This window comes from Myotis daubentonii, chromosome 3 (genome assembly GCF_963259705.1).
Source record: "Myotis daubentonii chromosome 3, mMyoDau2.1, whole genome shotgun sequence".
Classification (NCBI taxonomy): domain Eukaryota; kingdom Metazoa; phylum Chordata; class Mammalia; order Chiroptera; family Vespertilionidae; genus Myotis; species Myotis daubentonii.
The window spans coordinates 126,325,040-126,344,299 of NC_081842.1; the positions used below are offsets into that span (position 1 = coordinate 126,325,040).

Genomic DNA, 19,260 nt, shown 5'->3' on the forward strand with positions numbered 1-19,260 from the left:
GACAGGACTGAGAGCTGCCATAACTGCTCTCTCCGGCCCACGCTGTTGATCCTGTGCGACCCGCCCCGCCCAAGCCCTGCACAGAGGCCTTTGACGGATAGCCTCAGGCAAAGGCTAGTTTAGCACCTCCCTAGAGGACAGAAGTTCTCTCACTGCTGACACAGCAGATTCTCATAGCCACTTGGCCTGGAGGTCAAACCCTCCCTGCGATTAGCTACAACAATCAAGGTTTAACTATAAGACTTCGAACAAAGACCACTAGGGGGTGCACCAAGGAAGCATAACAAAATGCGGAGACAAAGAAACAGGACAAAATTGTCAAAGGAAGATATAGAGTTCAGAACCACACTTTTAAGGTCTCTCAAGAACCGTTTAGAAGCCGCCGATAAACTTAATGAGATCTACATGAAAACTAATAAGACCCTCGATCTTATATTGGGGAACCAACTAGAAATTAAGCATACACGGACTGAAATAATGAATATTATACAGACGCCCGACAGCAGACCAGAGGAGCGCAAGAATCAAGTCAATGATTTGAAATGCGAGGAAGCAAAAAACATCCAACCGGAAAAGCAAAATGAAAAAAGAATCCAAAAATGCGAGGATAGTGTAAGGAGCCTCTGGGACAGCTTCAAGCGTACCAACATCAGAATTATAGGGGTGCCAGAAGATGAGAGAGAGCAAGATATTGAAAACCTATTTGAAGAAATAATGACAGAAAACTTCCCCCACCTGGTGAAAGAAATGGACTTACAGGTCCAAGAAGCGTGGAGAACCCCAAACAAAAGGAATCCAAAGAGGACCACACCAAGACACATCATAATTAAAATGCCAAGAGCAAAAGATAAAGAGAGAATCTTAAAAACAGCAAGAGAAAGAAACTCAGTTACCTACAAGGGCATACCCATACGACTGTCAGCTGATTTCTCAACAGAAACTTTGCAGGCCAGAAGGGAGTGGCAAGAAATATTCAAAGTGATGAATACCAAGAACCTACAACCAAGATTACTTTATCCAGCAAAGCTATCATTCAGAATTGAAGGTCAGATAAAGAGCTTCACAGATAAGGAAAAGCTAAAGGAGTTCATCACCACCAAACCAGGATTATATGAAATGCTGAAAGGTATCCTTTAAGAAGAGGAAGAGGAAGAAAAAGGTAAAGATACAAATTATGAACAACAAATATGCATCTATCAACAAGTGAATCTAAGAATCAAGTGAATAAATAATCTGATGAACAGAATGAACTGTTGATTATAATAGAATCAGGGACATAGAAAGGGAATGGACTGACTATTCTTGGGGGGGAAAGGGGTGTGGGAGATGTGGGAAGAGACTGGACAAAAATCGTGCACCTATGGATGAGGACAGTGGGTGGGGAGTGAGGGCGGAGGGTGGGGCGGGAACTGGGAGGAGGGGAGTTATGGGGGGGGAAAAAAAAGAGGAACAAATGTAATAATCTGAACAATAAAGATTTAATTTAAAAAAAAAAAGAAAATCAATGTTTATTCTCACATACTTTGAGTATACCTAATTATATCAAGTACCTGAAATTATCCAAGCTCTATGACAGTGATGGCGAACCTTTTGAGCTCGGCGTGTCAGCATTTTGAAAAACCCTAACTTAACTCTGGTGCCGTGTCACATATAGAATTTTTTTGATATTTGCAACCATAGTAAAACAAAGATTTATATTTTTCATATTTATTTTATATATTTAAATGCCATTTAACAAAGAAAAATCAACCAAAAAAAATGAGTTCACGTGTCACCTCTGACACGTGTGTCATAGGTTTGCCATCACTGCTCGATGAGGGTCTATGAGATGCACCAAGAAAAAATAAACACAGGTACCACAACTATTACACCCAAAATACAATTTGATGAATTTCATTTGAGTGAATAAGAAGCACAACAACAAAAAAGAAATGCTGTAAACTTACTAGTATCCTCTAAGTGATACCATGCAGAGTCTTAAATAAGTTATCCTATATAATAAAAGGCTAATATGCAAATCGACAGAACATCAGAATGACTGGTTGCTATGACATACACTGACCACCAGGGGCAGACACTCAACGCAGGAGTTGCCCCCTGGTGGTCAGTATGCTCCCACAGGGGGAGCACCGCTCAGACAGAAGCCAGGCTCACAGCTGGCGAGCGCAGCAGCAGTGGCAGTGGTGGGAGCCTCTCCTGCTCCGCGGCCATGCTAAAAATGTCCCACTGATGGGGAGCAGGCCTAAGCCACAGTCAGACATCCCCCGAGGGCTCCTGGACTGCTAAAGGGCGCAGTCCAGGCTGAGGGGAGCCCACCCCAAGTGCATGAATGTCGTGCACTGAGCCTCTAGTCGTAACATAATGGGAAGTTTCCTGAGATTTCTTACATGTTCAGCCTCACAGGAAGCCAAACATTTTGGACACTAAAAAAACACTATGACTGATTCTTTCCTTAATGACTGGTCCTGTTTCCCTGCCCCCAATCACTTTGGGTCAAGAAAACGTTTTCCATATCAAGCAGTAAAGATTACTTTTACTAGCTTGCGAAATATTAGGGCTTATTCGTTAAGTTCTACATAGCCCTATCTCAATTAAAATAGAAACTAAATCCAAAATATCTTTTTTTGACATTTACAATTTATAATTTAAGTACAACTTTGGTCTAAGATATCATGCTATATAAAAGGCTTCTTTCATCACAGCTTAAGAAGTGAGCTCTACTGTCATTTCTTCCTTCTTTTCTGTCTTTTATCAATTCTTTATTTTGAAACTACTTTGGATACCTAATTCTACCAAGGTTCAGAGGTTGTACACTAAAAATTTAGCATAAAATAACAGCTAAAAGTGCTCAGCTAAATGTATTAGTGGAATTTCCATTTAAATTCATTAATATAATAATGCAGACCTAACGGGGAAAATCAGAAAAAATAATGTATGGAAAGGCATTTTCAAGGATTGTTAAATCATTTTATCTTCAGTTTTATTGATATAATTAATATACAAAAAAAACTGGTGTTAACTCTTCACTATAAGGTATACAAATTTTAAAATAATCTATTCTGGATGTGGAAGAAATAATGTTGCTGAAATGATATCTAGTTATCTATGACTCCACTAATACAAAGATACTCCCCCATACACTTACAACATATAGAGGTCTACCTCACAAATTTTTTAGCTGAGTGTTTTTTTTAAATACACTTTATATTTTTTAGAGCAGTTATATGTTTACAGAAAAACTGAGCAACGTAAATTTTTACCATATATTCCTCTCACCCCACTCTCAGTTTCCCCTATTATTAACACCCTGCATTAGTGTGGTACATTTATTACATCTAATGAACCAATATTGATACATTATAATTAACTAACTAGAGTCCCAGTGCATGAATTCGTGCACAGGTGGGGTCCCTCTGGGTGGCCTGCAGGGACTGGGCTGAAACCTGCAGTCCAACGCTGCCTGCAGCTCCTGCTCATCCTGGCCCCGCTGTGCCTGGCACGGGCTTGCACCCAATCAGTCCCAATCAGGAAAGGCTCAGTTTGCCGCAGCAGCGCTTGCCAGCCATGAGCCCTGCGTCTGGTGCCCCCCTCAAAGGGGAGTGGCCTGCAGAATCAGGCTGAAACTGCCTCTCTGACATCTCCCGAGAGGTCCCGGATTGTGAGAGGGCACAGCCAGGCTGAGGGACCCCACCGGTGCCCCATCAGGCCAGGGCGGGACCGTAGGAGGGCTCCAGGGCATGTCCGACCCATCTTGTTCAGTCCCGATTGGCCAGACCCCAGCAGCAAGCTAAGCTACCGGTCAGAGCATCTGCCCCCTGGTGGTCAGTGCACGTCATAGCGACTGGTTGAGCAGCCTTAGCATATCATTAGCATATTATGCTTTGATTGGTTGTTTGGTTCTGCTGTTCAGTCTATTTGTATATTACCCTTTTATTATATAGGATAGTTTACATTAGGGTTCACTCTTGGTGTTGTACAGTCTATGGCTTTGGACAAATGTATAATGACACGTATCCATCATTATGGCATCATACACAGTAATTTCACTGCCCTAAAATTCCTCTGTGCTCTGTCTATTCACCCCTCCCTCCCCTTGAACCCTATCAACCACTTATCTTTTTACTGTCTCCACAGTTTTGCCTGTTCCCAAGTTAGCAATGTGCATTAAGTTTCCTCCATGATTTTTCATGGCTTCGAGTTCATTTTTTTTTTCTATCACTGAACAAGGGGCCCAGTGCACAAATTCGTGCACCTTGAAAGGAACTGTAGGCTGTGAGCTGCAGTGGACACAGGGGCAGGTCTCAGCCCATCCTCTGCACCCCCGCCCTGCCCCTCCCGCCACAGCCTTCCTCCAACCCCCAGTCCCATCTGCCGGCAGCCCCCGCTCCCATGCACTGACTGCGCTGGCCCTGCTCACACCCACTGATGGCATGGAGCAATTGGGGCCAGCGCCAGCAGCAGGTGCAAGCAGGGCTGGCGCTGTCAGCAGGTGTGAGCGGTGGCTGCTGCCCCTATCGCCCCTCAGGAGCAGGGGGAGATGGAGAAGCCCTCAGGGATGACTGGGGCTGGCAGCCGCCACTCACACCTGCTGATGGTGCCGAGCGATCAGGACCCATGCCAGGTGCCGGCAGTGGGTGCGAGCGGGGCCGTTGCCAGCAGCAGGTGCAAGAGATGGCTGCCAGCCCTGATCACCCCTCCGGAGTAGGGGGAGGTGGAGAAGCGCTGAGAGGTGATCAGGGCCAGCAGCCACCGCTCACACCCGCTGACAGCACCAAGCAATCAGGGCCAGCGCCGGGCACCGGCAGTGGGTGTGAGCAGGGCCAGCGCTGGCAGCAGGTGTGAATGCCAGGTGGGACCACAGCAAGTGGAAGCAAAGAATTTTCAGTAACTACCAGAGGCTCACCCTGATGACAGCGACCGGCGCCCTGCCTTGGTCTGGCGCCCCACTCACCTGCTCCATCACCCTGGCACAACTGACGCTCGCCATGTTCTGCGCGCACCCCCAGTTGGTCAGAGAATGTCATAGTGACCGGTTGTTCTGCCATTCGGTCTATTTGATTAGGGTTTTATATGTATACTAGAGGCCCAGTGCACGAAATTCATGCGGGGGGGGGGGGTGTCCCTCAGCCCAGCCTGCACCCTCTCCAATACAGGACATCCCTCTCACAATCCAGGACTGCTGGCTTCCAACCGTTCGGCTGCCTGCCTGCCTGATAGCCCCTAATTGCTTCTGCCTGCCAGCCTAATCACCCCCTAACCACTCCCCTGCAAGCCTGATAGACGCCTAATTGCTCCCCTGCCAGCCTGATTGCCCCTAACTGCCCTCCCCTGCTGGCCCAATTGCCCCCAACTGCCCTCCCCTGACAGTCCAATTGCCCCCAACTGCCCTCCCTTATCGGCCTGGTCTCCCCCAACTGCTCTCCCCTGCCGGCCTGGTCACCCCTAACTGCCCACCCCTGCAGGCCTGGTCACCCCCAACGGCCCTCTCCGGCAGGCCATCTTTGACCACATGGGGGCAGCCTTCTTGTGTGTTGGAGTGATGGTCAATTTGCATATTGCCTCTTTATTATATAGGATAGAAGATAGTATTCCAGTGTATGGATGTACCAGTTTGTTTATCCATTCACCTATTAAAGAATATAATGATTGAAGAACACAGCATACTGAGGTTTCTTCACAAATTGCTGTTTTCAACTGCAATTAAAAGAATTTCAATACAAAGTGCTCTGACTTGTAGGCAGATTAATTTTACCTGGAAAAGTAAATAATCTTTCCTTAAACTTCAAAAAGCTTCTAAAAGTCAATGAAAAATGACATCACATCAAAATTCTAGTTTCATTGGTGATATAAAGACCTAAAGTGAATAGTAAAAAGTCTGGAGTATATCAAGTAGAGTACTTTGAAACAAAATGTAAAGTTGAGAGATATACTTTTTTGGCGAGAACCAAGAAAAGAGACTGCTGGTAGAAATCCACCTGGAGTCAGACCACATCTCAAATAGTGATATCAGAAACTATCCTTTAAAATGACCCTGAATATGATTGGTTTGGTCTGGGGAGCAATATATGCCATAGGATAATGTTGAAAAGAGGCTATCAATCAGCCAGCAATTGGTGGAGTTTAACTTCTGGGTATGCGAGGAAAAGAAGCAAAGAGAACCTTGCCAAAACCACTATCAGCCTGAACAGCATGGTTCAGTGGTTGGGTATCGACCTATAAACCAGGAGGTCACGGTTCAATTCCCAGCCGGGGCACATGCCTGGGTTGCGGACTTGGTCCCTGGCTGGGGACATGCAAGAAACAGCTGATCGGTGATTCTGTCATCATTGATGTTTCTATTTGTCTCTCTCTCTCTTCCTTCCTCTCTGAAATCAATAATAAATATATATATATATATAATGCACACATGAAACAAAGCAATTGTACCAAACAATATATGTATCACTAAGTCTATAACATATAAAAATGTACCATTCACACTAATAAAAGAGACAGATGCAAATTAACCATACCTTCGCAATGCCCACCAGCCAATCAGGAGTGAGTATGCAAATCAACCAAAAAAAGATGACAGGTTAATTTGCATACAGGCGCCAAGCGGCTGGGGGTGGTGCCGGGCGGGGCGGGACACACCGCCCCAGCCACTTGGGCCTCTGGGAAACGTGAGAAGGCAGAAAGGCAGCTCTGGGCCAGAACAAAGACAGTGCTGGCAACCAGGGGAAGGAAGGCCCATTCTTGCACGAATCTTCGTGCATCAGGCCTCTAGTATAGAAATATTTGTTAATAAAGTACAGCGGAAGTAAGTAGGAGCAAAGCTGTTCTTGGCTAAAGAAATCATTCCAGATGGTAACTTGAATCAACAAGAACAAGAAATAAAGACAACCAGAAATGATCAATAAGGTCAATATAACAAAAGCTATAAATATGAACTTCTTCTCCTTTCTTCTTCCAGCTTAAGATATAACCATTAGCCCAGCCAGTGTGGTTCAGTGGTTGGTTATGGTTGGATTCCCAGTCAGGGCACATGCCCAGGTTTCAGGCTCAGTCTCCAGTGGGGGACATGCAGGAGGCAGCCGAGCAATGATTCTCTCTCTCCCTCTCCCTTCCTCTCTGAAATCAATAGGAATATATTTTTTTAAAAAGACATAACCATTATAACAATATATTGTTAGGTTTGTAACATTTATAGATACAATCTACACTAATAAAAGACAAAGATGCTAATTGACCATACCTTCGCTAAGCCCCAAGCCACACCCACCAGCCAATCAGAGCTACTATATGCAAATTAACCCAACCAAGATGGTGGCTGGCAGCCATGGAGCTGGAGCAAGCAGGAGGCTTGGTTGCCCGGGTGATGGAGGAAGCCAAGCTTCCTGCCTGCCCTGAGCTGGCTGTGGCCTCCACTCATGGCAACAAAGTTTCAATTACAGAAGACAAATAAATCCCAGATACCTGCTTCCAGCCAGCCTCCACTGGGAGCTGGGGTGGCTAGGGGCAGTGGCCAGCCTGCAAACAGCCATCAGCCTCTCACCCAGGCTGGCCAAACACTCATGGGGTGAGGGTCCCCACTGGGGGGCTTAGCCAGCCTGAAAACAGCCCTCAGTCCCTCACCCAGACTGGCCAGGCACCCCAGCAGGACCCCCCAACACTGAAGGGGCTGTGGCCAGCCTGCAAACAGCCATCAGCCCCTCACCCAGACCAGCCACACCCTCATGGGGTGAGGGTCCCTGCTGGGGGGCTTGGCCAGCCTGCAAATAGCCATCAGCCCCTCACCCCGGCTGGCCAGGCACCCCAGGGGGCCCCCCACCCTGAAGGTGCTGTGGCCAGCCTGCAAACAACCATCAGCTCCTCACCCAGGCTGGCCAGGCAACCCAGGAGGGAACCCCACCCTGAAGAGGCTGTGGCCAGCCTGCAAACAGTCATCAGCCCCTCACCGAGGCTGGCCAGGCTCTCCTATATAATAAAAGGGTATTATGCAAATTGACCCTAACAGCAGAAGGACTGGGAATGACTGGTCACTATGACACACACTGACCAACAGGGGGCAGATGCTCAATGCAGGAGCTGCCCCCTGGTGGTCAGTGCGCTTCCACAGAGGAGCTCTGCTCAGCCACAAGCCAGGCTGATGGCTGCCAGTACAACGGTGGTGGTGGGAGCCTCTCCCACCTCCTCAGCAGCGCTAAGGATGTCCGACTGCAGCTCGGACATCCTCTGAGGGCTCCCAGGCTGCCAGAGGGATGTCTGACTGCCAGCTTAGGCCCACTCCCTCAGGGAGTGGGCCTAAGCCAGCAGGTGGTCATCCCCCGAGGGATCCCAGACTGCGAGAGGGCACAGGCCGGGCTGAGGGACCCCACCTCTCCCCCACTCCCAACCAGTGCACAAATTTTTGTGCACCGGGCCTCTAGTGTGTATAATAATTATATCACAAAAAGCAAGGAAACAAAACTATGTTGGAGTAAGATTTTTCAATCTCATTGGAATGAAGTTGTTGTAAATCTGATGCTGACTCTAAGATGTATATGGCAAGTCCTAGAGCAACCACTAAAGAATTAACTTTTTAAAAAGTGAAAAAAAATTAAATTAAAAAATTAAACTACTGCAGGAGTAAGTATTCACTGAATGCAATAGAAAGCAGTAAAGAAGGGGTAGAGGAACACAAAAGATATGAGACATACAGAAAACAAAAAGTAAAAATTGTAGGCATAACTCAACTATATCAATAACACTGAACATCAATGGAGTATACAGCCCTACCTGGTGTGGCTCAGTTAGTTGAGCATTGTCCTGTGAATCCAAAGGTTGCTGATTTGATTCCCCGTCAGGGCTCATGCCCAGGTTTTGGGCTCAATTCCTGCTTGAGGTACATGTGGGAGGCAAGGGATGAATGTTTCTCTCTCAAATCAATATTTCTCTCTCTCTTTCTCTCTCTCTCCCCCTAAAAATCCATAAAAACATTTTTAAAATAAATAAACAAACAGAGTAAATAATCTATTCAAAAGGTAGATTACTAGATTAGGCTAAAAAATACAAGATATAACTGTATGCTGTCTAGAGGAGACACACTTTAGATTTAATGGTACAAATCATGTAAGTAGCAGCCATAAGAAAGTTGTAATGTCAAGCAAATAAATTATTTTAAATGTTACTAGAGAAAAATAAGGACATTTTGTAATAAGTGTCAATCCAACAGGAAACTGTAACATTTACAAACATGTATGTATCTAATAACCAAGAACCAAAAAAAAGTGTAGCAAAAACTCACAAAAATGAAGGTAGAAATGGACAACTCAACAATAATTGAAGTCTTTAAGACTCCACATTCAGCAGACATCTAATAGACTCTGAATTATAAGGACTAAAACAGAACTCTTCCGTCCTCCCTCTGCCCACACCACCACCTTTAACCCCTAGAGTGCCAGGGAGCGCAAGTGCTTCCCTCCTGTCTTTCACCAAAAGTGCCGGGAGCACTATCATGCTCCTCCTGCAGTGTCACTATTAGATGCTAGTAGTTCACTCTTTATGTGGGGGAAAAAATTTAAAAACCTTAACTCAAAATGCCTTGGCAATTTTAGCATACTTCCTAGGATATTGGTTGGCACTCAAAGGGTTAAAAATCTGCTCCTTCATTTCCTTTCTAACTGGCAATTACAACCATCCAATTGCTCAGGCAAAAACTTAAGTTTCTGACTCTCACATCCCACATCCAATCAATATGTGAATTCTACAGCCTGTCCTCAAAACATATCCAGAATCCAACCACTTTTTCTATTTCCACTGTCAATCACGGGATTACTGAATTACACTCCTACCTGGATTCCACCTTTCCACCCTGAGCCCTGTTATCTATCTTCACACAACAGCAAAGTGAACCTTCTATAAACAAATTAAATGTCAAATTTTAAATGAAATCCAAATCCTTTCCAGCTTTATTTTCTACTTCTTTAACCACTACATTCTCTTTACACTGGACTTCTTTGTTGTCCTCAGCAAGTTATTAACCTGAATTTATTATACAACCCTATTTAAAAAATATCATTAATATATGTATAAATGTATAAAAAAGTGAGAAAGGATAAGCCCTATTATAAAATGTGAATAAAAATTATAGGTAGTAGGATTTTAGACATTTTTCATTTTTTCTTATTGCAAAAAAGATTTTTAATGTAGTATTTATGTTTTTATGTATTACTATGTAATAAATTGTATTAAGAGCTGTGTATAAAATCCCCACATCCAGTGGTGATAGCATTTAACTATATATGAAATCTGGAAATAAACCATGTGAAAAAAAGAAACAAATTAAAACCCAAAACAAACATTGCCTATAGACAAAGCTTGTATTTACTAATATATGTTCCAGGCACTTTCATTCATTATTGCATTTAATCCTTGTAATAACTCTGTGTGATGAGAATTATTATTTTTGTGTTACTCATGCAAAATGAGGCCCCAAAAGGTTACTAGTAAATACGTTGTTTGAAGTTGCAGAGCAAGTGGTGAAGCCCAGGTCTCTCTGGCTTGAATGGTCATGTTCTAAATGCAATTCTGGATTCTGCCTCATCACACTCATGTGCAATAGTGCAAACTGAAAGGACTGAGACAACCAGTAACACAGGAAAGGGACACCATGTAGTTACAAAAGTGTTTACTAAACTAGAACTATGTAAAAACTGACGGGCATATTACATGAAAAGGGAAAATACCGCATTTCATACACGAGCACAAGAAAACTTAATATTTCATATGGAAATAGGCCAAAACACACCGATATGTTAACGTTGGTTCAGTTTGGGCAATGGAACTCTGGGTGGTTTTTAGTGTTTCCTTTTGCTTTGTATATTCTAGATTTTCATGAACGCATCAGAACTGCTTTAAAAAACAACAAAAAGCTAAATTAATTTTCATGAAACAAAGGGAAAAGTTTTTGTTCTGCAATAAAGAAAGAACAGCCCAGTATGTTCCCAAACGGCTACAAATTCCAAATCTAGATTTAAACTAGATAAAAACTTAAGTATTATCCACAAGGCGATCTGGGGAGTCTTTCACAGACTAGTTTCCTGCTAGGGGTTTTATGGAGCTCTTCATTTTCGTGTGCAGCCTACGTAATAATGACCTAACGCGACTGGCGATGCCAGTGCAGCTTAGTTTACACTTTTCGACGGGAAGAAGGTAATTCAAAGGCATTATCACACTAGTTCGGGAATGTGTATCTTGTATGAAAGTAGTAATACTTGAAAGAAATGATGGCAAGAACAAGTCGAAATGTTCAAAAATGCATGTTTGTCCCCCAAACGCCGTCTCCGGACCCGCAAACCTGTTCGGTATTGTTTGGGGGTCGGGGGTGGGGGACCCCAAGCGCTCAGCTTTCAGGATCTCTTCAGCAAAACAATCTCAGCTTTAGTGAATGCGGCCGCCGCGAGGTCCGAGGGACGCGGGACTCTCCGGTAGGTGGGCCTCCGCCAGGCCTGGCGGCGGGAAACCGCCCGACTGTAATGGCGGCAACAGTGCGGAGCCTGACAGTGACTGAAGAGCTGGCTCGGCTCCATGGAGCAAACACCGGCCCGAACGGAGCGCGAAGGCTCCGTCCAGAAGCAGGAAGCTCTGCCTAGATCCGTAGCTCCAGGGCCGGAACTGCAAAGGCCTGCAGACCCGCCCACCCCTTCCTGCTATGCACGCACGCATCACGCGACTTCCGGGGCGGGGCGCAGGCCGGGAGCCCACCCACCGGGAAGCGCCACCTCCTGAGGCCCCGCCCCTCTGGGCATTTATCAGGGTGAGTTCCATTTGCTACGAAATGGTTCCTGCTAGGCAGCTTTCCAGAGCAAAAGTTCCTGCCTGAATCGGCGGAGGAAGAACAGCAAGAATGAAAAGTTGTGGTTATAGTTTGAAAATGGAAAGTCTGTCGCTTCATAAACACTTGCTGAATTGTTAGAGGGCAGTAAAAGCTGCGAAAACTCCAGGGCAAGAGGAATAGGGAAACTGACGTAGGGAGTTAAAACAAGGCCAAACACTGGGGCAATTTGAAGACAGCTTGTAAATAACAAGCCATTATCTTCCCCAGCCCAGGATTCTTGAGAGCAAATGGTTAAAAGCCTCTCTAAGGAGAGAATGCAGGGAAGGCAATTTTTTTTTAAATTAATATATTTTTATTGATTAAGATATTACATATGTGTCCTTGTCCCCACGTTACCCTCTACCTTCCCCCCCCCCTCAGGGAAGGCAATTTTATTTTTTGCTTCCTAAACATAAAAGCCAGCAGTGTCAAGGCTTGGGAAGATAAAGTTGCCAGGTGCTGCTCATGAATTCTGGGAAGGCCACAACAAAGTAAAAAGTGACCTGAGAATTAATATGTACCAAGATATTCAGCAGAGGAATTCTGAAACCTATAGACAGGAGGGTATATAATACCTCAAATCCCACCCAACTCATCACTCTCCAGATTAGCTAAGAGCTCATCTGTGCACATTATACCTGGTGATAGATTTGCTTGCCTTGCTTCTTTAATAAACATGTTTGCTTTAATAAAATTGGCTTTATCACAATGCAATCAGGGGCTCTCATTTAAGTTGATTTATATGAGAAGACAAGAACTGGGGTAGGGACAGTCCTCTCCTGACTCAGGGATGTCTGATTACACCTCTCTGGTGTCTGTGAGAGGGATCTAGAACAATGATTAAAGGAGTAGGTGGATGTTTACTTCCATTTTAACTCTACCATTAAAAAACTATCTTCTAAAACTACAACAGCAACATAAGGATGTGTGTGTGTGTGTGTGTGTGTGTGTTACCTGCAGTTGATTTGGCTCCTACTACCCGAGGCTGAGTAATGTCCACAAAAGTCCTGTCCTCCATGGCCCTGCTTGGGTCCTGTAGACTCATGTCCATGGCTTCTGTGTAGAGTCAATCCATCTTATATTTGGTCTTCCTCTTCCTGCTGCCTTTTATTTTTTCAGCATTATTGTCTTTACCAAAGGAACCGCCTTTTCATGATGTGCCCAAAGTACAAATAGCTTCAGTTTTGTCATTTTTGCCTCGAGTGATGTATGTTTCAGGCTTAATTTAATAACCAGATAATTAGAGGTGGGCTCTAGGACCCACCTGTTTGTCTTTCTGACCATCCAGGTTGTTCACAGTTTTGAGTGAGTCCTTGACAAATCCCCTTCCTAGTATACACTGCATTCTGTAAGTACCTTGGTGAGAAAATTTTAAAGGAAGTATTTTGCTAGCATCATTTTCTTAAACTTTATTTTTGCTATGCTCTTTTTAAAAAATATATTTTTATCAATGTCAAGAGAGGGAGAAAGAGATAGAAACATCAATGATGAGAGAGAATCATTGATCAGCTGCATCCTGCACATCCGACACTGGGGATCCAGCCTGCAACCCGGGCATGTGCCCTGACCAGGAATAGAACTGTGACCTGTTCATAGGTTGACACTCAACCACTGAGCCTTGCCGGCTGGGCTGCTATGCTCTTTTTTACAAACTTGAATGGTTTATCCAAATCTAAACTTTAACCAGTCATAATCTGGCTTCAAACCTGAACATCCTTAGTGCCTACTTCCCCCATTCATCTTCCCCCTACTCAGTGTGCTTAGTTTGTTTGTTTGTTTTAATTCTCTCCTGAGGATATTTTTCCATTGATTTTCAGAGAAAGTGGACGGGAGAGGGAAAGACAGAGAGAGAAATATCCATGTGAGAGAAACACATCAATTGGTTGCTTCCTGTAAACACCCTGACCAGGGCCTGGGCTGGGGAGGAGCCTGCAACTGAGTTACATGCCCTTGACCGGAATAGAACCCAGGACTCTTTGGTCCACAGGCTGACCCGCTATCCATTGAGCCAAACCAGCTAGGGCTCAGTGTGCTTAGTTTAATCCTCACATTAAGCATACTGCAAAGAATTGTGGAGCCAAAGGGGACCAGGGAATATAATATGATTAAGGAAACTCAGATTGGCCTATGAGGTCTCCACTAATCAATCAGCAACAAGAAAGAGATCACAACCTCTGGACCTTAGGAAAATAAGTATTTCTGGACATCAGTACAGTGATCTTTCCCTTTTACTTAAAAAAATATTTGAATATGAAAGAGCTGTGTTAGTGGGTACTCAATAAGATGCTAAACAAATGACATTTCTGTGGGAAGCTTCATGTTAAGAAGGAAAGATTTCAATTCAAATCCTGGCTTAACACTTAGAAACTGAGTCATCACAAGCAAGTTACCTTACCTCTTCACACCAATTTGCTAGACTTTTTGCCTTTAGTATATTATTCTACTTTATAGTATATCCAAGGTAAAGATCCCTTATAGGGTTGCACTTATTTCCAAAACATGATCTGTAATAGGTTTGTACTACATACGCTATGATTATTTCATTTTAAAACTATTTAAAAACTAGGGACCCAGTGCACGAATTTGTGCACCCTGAAAGGAACTGTGGGCCATGAGGCTGCAGTGGGCACAGGGGCGGGTCTTGACCCATCCTCAGCACCCTCGCCTGGCGCCTCCCTCCACAGCTCCTGGTCCCATCTGCCAGCAGCCCCACTCCCACCCGTTGACTGGCATGGAGCGATTGGGGCCAGCACTGGCAGCAGGTGCGAGAGGTGGCTGCCGGCCCTAATCGCCCCTCAGGAGCAGGGGTTGGTGGAGAAGCCCTGAGGGGCGGTTGGGGCTGGCAGCTGCTACTTGCACCTGCTGACAGCGCCAAGCAATCAGCAGGTATGCGTGGGGCCAGTGCCGGCAGCAGGTGCGAGTGCCCAGTGGGACTGCAGTGCACGGGAGCAAAGAATTTTCAGTAAGCACCAGAGGCTCACCCCGATGACAGCGACTGGCGCCCCGCCTTGGTCTGGCTTCTCCACTCACCTGCTCCACCATCCCACTGGGGCCAACGCCCACCATGATCCACGTGCGCCCCCTGTTGGTCAGCATATGTCATAGTGACCGGTTGTTCAGCTGTTCTTCCATTTGGCCTATTTGCATATTAGGATTTTATATATATAATTTATTATTTTTTGTTATTTTAATAACATATTGGAGCTATTGACAAAATGACACATTGCCTTGCCTTCATGAGGGTACGGAGCAGATAATACAATGAACTGTTCATACAAGGCTGAATTAGTAATACTTTAAAAAGATATATAGGGATGAGGGAGGAATAGTTAGGACTCTGAAATCCCAACTTATACACTATTAGTACATAAATAAGCATATGGTTAAAATATAAACCATTTTAAACATATCTCTGAAAACTTATTCCTTTCAAAGAAGTCTTTCAAGTTATTATACCTGAACCTGATTGTTAAGGAGAGAGAAATCCTTCATGAAGAAAACAATATAATTAAGGACTATATAAAGAAACGCTACAATGGGGAACTCACAAACATCAGTAATTATCCAAAGGTTAATTTGGTATTCCATATTAATAGAGTCCATGTGGGGAAAACACTTAACATTTTAACACGTTTGGGACTCAGCCAAACAGGTTACTTATTTTTAAAGAATATTTGTAACTCTTCCCCTCTGAAAATTTAAGATATATAAGAAGCCCAGGTATTCTGAGCTTAAACTTCCAGGACAAACCCAAACTCAATTGTTTTCAAGAATAAAAGTAATGGTCACCCTGCTTCCAGGCGCCCGGAGTACGGAGAACGGTACCTTTCCCCCCACCTCCCCGAGAGCGACATAAAATCCCACATGGTGCTGAAAGCTCTCCAAGAGTCAATAAATGTTTTTTCATATAGTATTTCACCTAATCCCATTACTGTAGTACATTATTATAGAAAAACATAATTTGAACCAAAATATTACTTGAAACTTCAATTTACAGAACCAGTGACCCTAACGACTCCTGGCATTACCCCTGGATTTGGCAAAAAATGGAAACAAAGTTCATGTTTTAAATAAATGTATCAATAACGGTTACATATTAAAGTACATTTACGTTCTAAGTGCAACTCTAACTTTCCAGTATTCTCAGTATGCCTTTCTACAAGCTTGCCCTTAATGCGACTTCTGGTTGAATCATCCAGCCAGACAAGAGGCATTCACTACGCCTCCAACGCAGCTCAGAAGCAAAACCGTCATTTTGTTTGCCGCAGTCTGAGAACTTTAACTCAGCTCCTGGGCCCCCGTGAGAACACCCGAGACCCACGTCCCACCGAGTCCCGTCTCCTCCCTCTCCAGCAGGTTCCCAGACCTAGTTCGGTTCTAACTTGACCCGCGCAGAGCGCATGCCTGTCACCCGGCCTCGAACCCTCGGCAGGCGCCGCCCGCCGCTCCTCGCGCCCCTCCCCCGTCTGGGGAAGTTGCGTCATCACGCTCGCTCGCCCTGTCCCCGGATGCACTTTTATCTCTGGATTCTTAGAGCGGACTCAGAGCTCCACGGTGCCCTGCGCGCTCAGCACATGCGCGACGGCTCTGCTCCCTCTTCCTCCCCTTACACCAGCCTCCACCGCCCGGGCAGCCGCCGCCACCAACGAGTCAGGAAGTTCAAGATGGCCGCCGCCGAGGCTCCGTGTCTGCGGGAACAGTCGGAGTAAGTCTCTCCCAGCAGTACGGAAGGCCGGGGCCCTGGGGACTGCGGGGTGGCAGACGGCGGAGACTTGCACCGGCGGGCGGGAAAGTTCAGGCCTAACGGCGAGAGCCAAACTTTGCCTTTCCCCGCCCGATACGTTGTGGGGCGGGAAACGTGGGGCGCGGGTGGGCGGCCGGCCTGCGAGTTCCACTCCCGGAGGCCGCGTCTGTTGAGTCGGAGGTGGCCGCGGCCTGCCGCGCGTCGCTCCTCTGGGAGGCGTGGGCGCGAGCGGCCCCTACAGGTCCCGCGCGCCAGGCGGCTGCGGCCCCGGTGCGGTCGCGCCTTCCCAGTCCCCCGGCGGGTCCGAGCGGCGGTCCCGGGCCGCCGCACTCGCAGCCTCGGTGCTGGGGGTGCGAGGAGCCGAGCGGCACCCGGGCCCTTCCGGAGACGTGTCTTCCTTCCGCGTGCAGTGCGGGTCGTCCTGCTCCGGGGTGAGCTTTAGAGCCAGAAAGCCGCGAGGAGCAGGGTGCTAGGGTCACCCTTTGGACCTCCCACAGCGATAGTTTGTGCACTTCCTCTCGCCACCCCTGGACTCTTCTTTACTCCATCACCCACCCGATGTTTTATTGCAGCTTACTTGCCAACTTGTAAACGTGAGACAAACTAAGACCGGGTCCTTGGGGTTAAGGCCTGGCGTTCGGGCCTGACTGGAGCACTCCTTCGGGAGGACCCCTGAAAGCGGTAGTGGACATGGCCAGCTCCCACGGACCCGGGCACTTTTCTGTAGTTAAGCCAATATAATATTGTGGATGCGGCCGAGAGGCATGCATACCTGTGTGTGTTGCAGAGGCTAACCATTGCTTAACTGAAATCACTATATTTGTTTTTCGTGTGTGTGTTGAGGAAATCTCAAACAAGAACATAAAAGAGAATGGATTTTAAAACAATATTCTTGTATCGCCCGTTTTTGCATCAGCATTATCTGACTTGTTTCCAGCCATTTTAGAAAAGAGGTAGATATAGCCCAGCAACCTGGGATTGAGAGATAGGAGAAATCTTTGCCACCAGACGGTCCAACACTTCATTGCTGTGCAACCAGTGGGACGCCTCAGTCCTGGGCTTCACTCAGCTAGACAGTGAAGTTTTTCATGGAGGACTATTGAAAGCTGCTTTATTATGTTCACATTTGACTCAGAGAGGACAGCAGACGGAGTCTAAAGTTTTAACTAGAGTTTGCCTCATTTTGTGTCTCTTCGAGGTCACAGTGTGGCACCGTTACAGTGTTCTTGCCGGTGCAGTACCCATCTTAGGCGGTGCGGTGGTTGAACGGAGAGGTCGGGGTTTGAGTCCCCTTAAGGGCTCCAGCCCAGATTGTGCACTCATCTATACTGAGTGGCCAGATTATTATGACCACCCCATCAGTACTTCATTGACACTTCCAAAAATACTGAATATTGAAAACTTCCTAAGCAAATACTCTCAAGGTTTTATTATTATTATTATTATTATTATTTGCATAACTAATTCACTTCATTGTACTGATGGGGTGGTCATAATAATCTGGCCGGTCATAATAATCTGGCCACTCAGTGTATGTTTCGTTCTCCCTTCTCTCTCAAATCAATAAAAACATTTTTAAAAATTAAAGTCCTATAGTATTATGGCTCATTTTATTTCAGGAACAGTTCAGATTCACTTTGAGGAGTCATTCAGCTACATTTTATTTACATATTCAAATACTAGATTTGATAGTAATAAGTAACTTTTTTAGGCCTTTGCAATGTGAGTGATACTGAGATAGTCTTTAATTTTACTTCCCCTCCCCCACAGAACATTGGGTATAAATGGAATATTTGGTTTATATGTGTTCCATTTTCAATTATTTGAAGATGTTTAACAAAACGGTTTGATATGAAAGCAAGTACTATGTATGCTGCTCATACTGAATGCTGGATATACTGTAGTGTCTGAACAGTTCTTTAGAGGATACTTAATAGTTTATATGGATGCTATTCAAAGTTCTAATTTAGAAAAAGTAAATATTAAAAAAACAGTTTTAAGCTTCCTGAAGGCTTTCTAGGGCTTTTACATTTGTCACTCATTAGCTAACTCAGCCTTTTGGATGGTTTTAAACATTTACTTTAAAAAATATATGTGTGCGTGTGTTATATAAAAAATACATTTATTTATATATTTTATATATATATTTTTATATATATATATATATTATATATATATATATATGATTTGAAGGACATATATATATTTATTTATTAATCCTCACCCAAGAATATTTACCTTCCCCCTTTTTTAGAGAGAGAATGGTAAGAGGGTGGGGGGGAGAGAGAGAGAAATAAACTTTGATGTGAGAGATATACCCATTGGTTGCCTCCCACACATGCCCCTACCAGAGCCAGGGACTGAGGTACGTGCCCTTGGTCAGTGCCCTTGATCGGAATCGAACTCTCAGTCCACAGGCTGATGCTCTATAATCACTGAGCAAAACTGGCCAGGGCTAAACATTTACATTTTTACATGCATTGACTTGTTTGTACTTACCAAGCCAGGAATTGCTCAAAGCACTGAACAAATATTAACTCATTTAATCCTTATAATGGCCCGATGGTGGTAGATACTGTTATTTCCCATGTTTTACAGATGATACTGAAGCACAGAAAAATTAAGTTAACTTGGCCAAGGCTGTACTAAGTGACAGACCCAAGATTTAAACCCAGGCAGT

At 45.0% G+C, this 19,260-nt stretch overlaps 1 protein-coding gene and 1 long non-coding RNA gene across 15 annotated transcripts in view; one reads left to right on the forward strand and one right to left on the reverse strand.

The window, feature by feature from the left end:
• Positions 1–10,635: 10,635 nt before the first annotated feature.
• LOC132230676 (uncharacterized) lies at positions 10,636–13,259 on the reverse strand. The gene is made up of 2 exons (XR_009451908.1): positions 12,791–13,259; positions 10,636–11,834 (listed from the first exon to the last, which is right to left on the reverse strand). It is a non-coding gene; the product is annotated as an uncharacterized LOC132230676 (long non-coding RNA).
• Positions 13,260–16,313: 3,054 nt separating this feature from the next.
• The window catches only part of PRPF4B (pre-mRNA processing factor 4B), a 60,500-nt gene continuing 57,553 nt past the window's right edge, over positions 16,314–19,260 (forward strand). For 11 of the 14 annotated variants that reach the window (XM_059688487.1, XM_059688488.1, XM_059688489.1 and 8 more), the window contains exon 1: positions 16,315–16,541. In XM_059688487.1, the coding sequence (XP_059544470.1) occupies positions 16,345–16,541 (197 nt within the window). In that variant the 5' untranslated portion in view covers positions 16,315–16,344. Of the gene's footprint in view, positions 16,542–19,260 lie in introns of all 14 variants that reach the window. The other 3 variants (XM_059688498.1, XM_059688500.1, XM_059688499.1) reach the window with 1 other exon arrangement.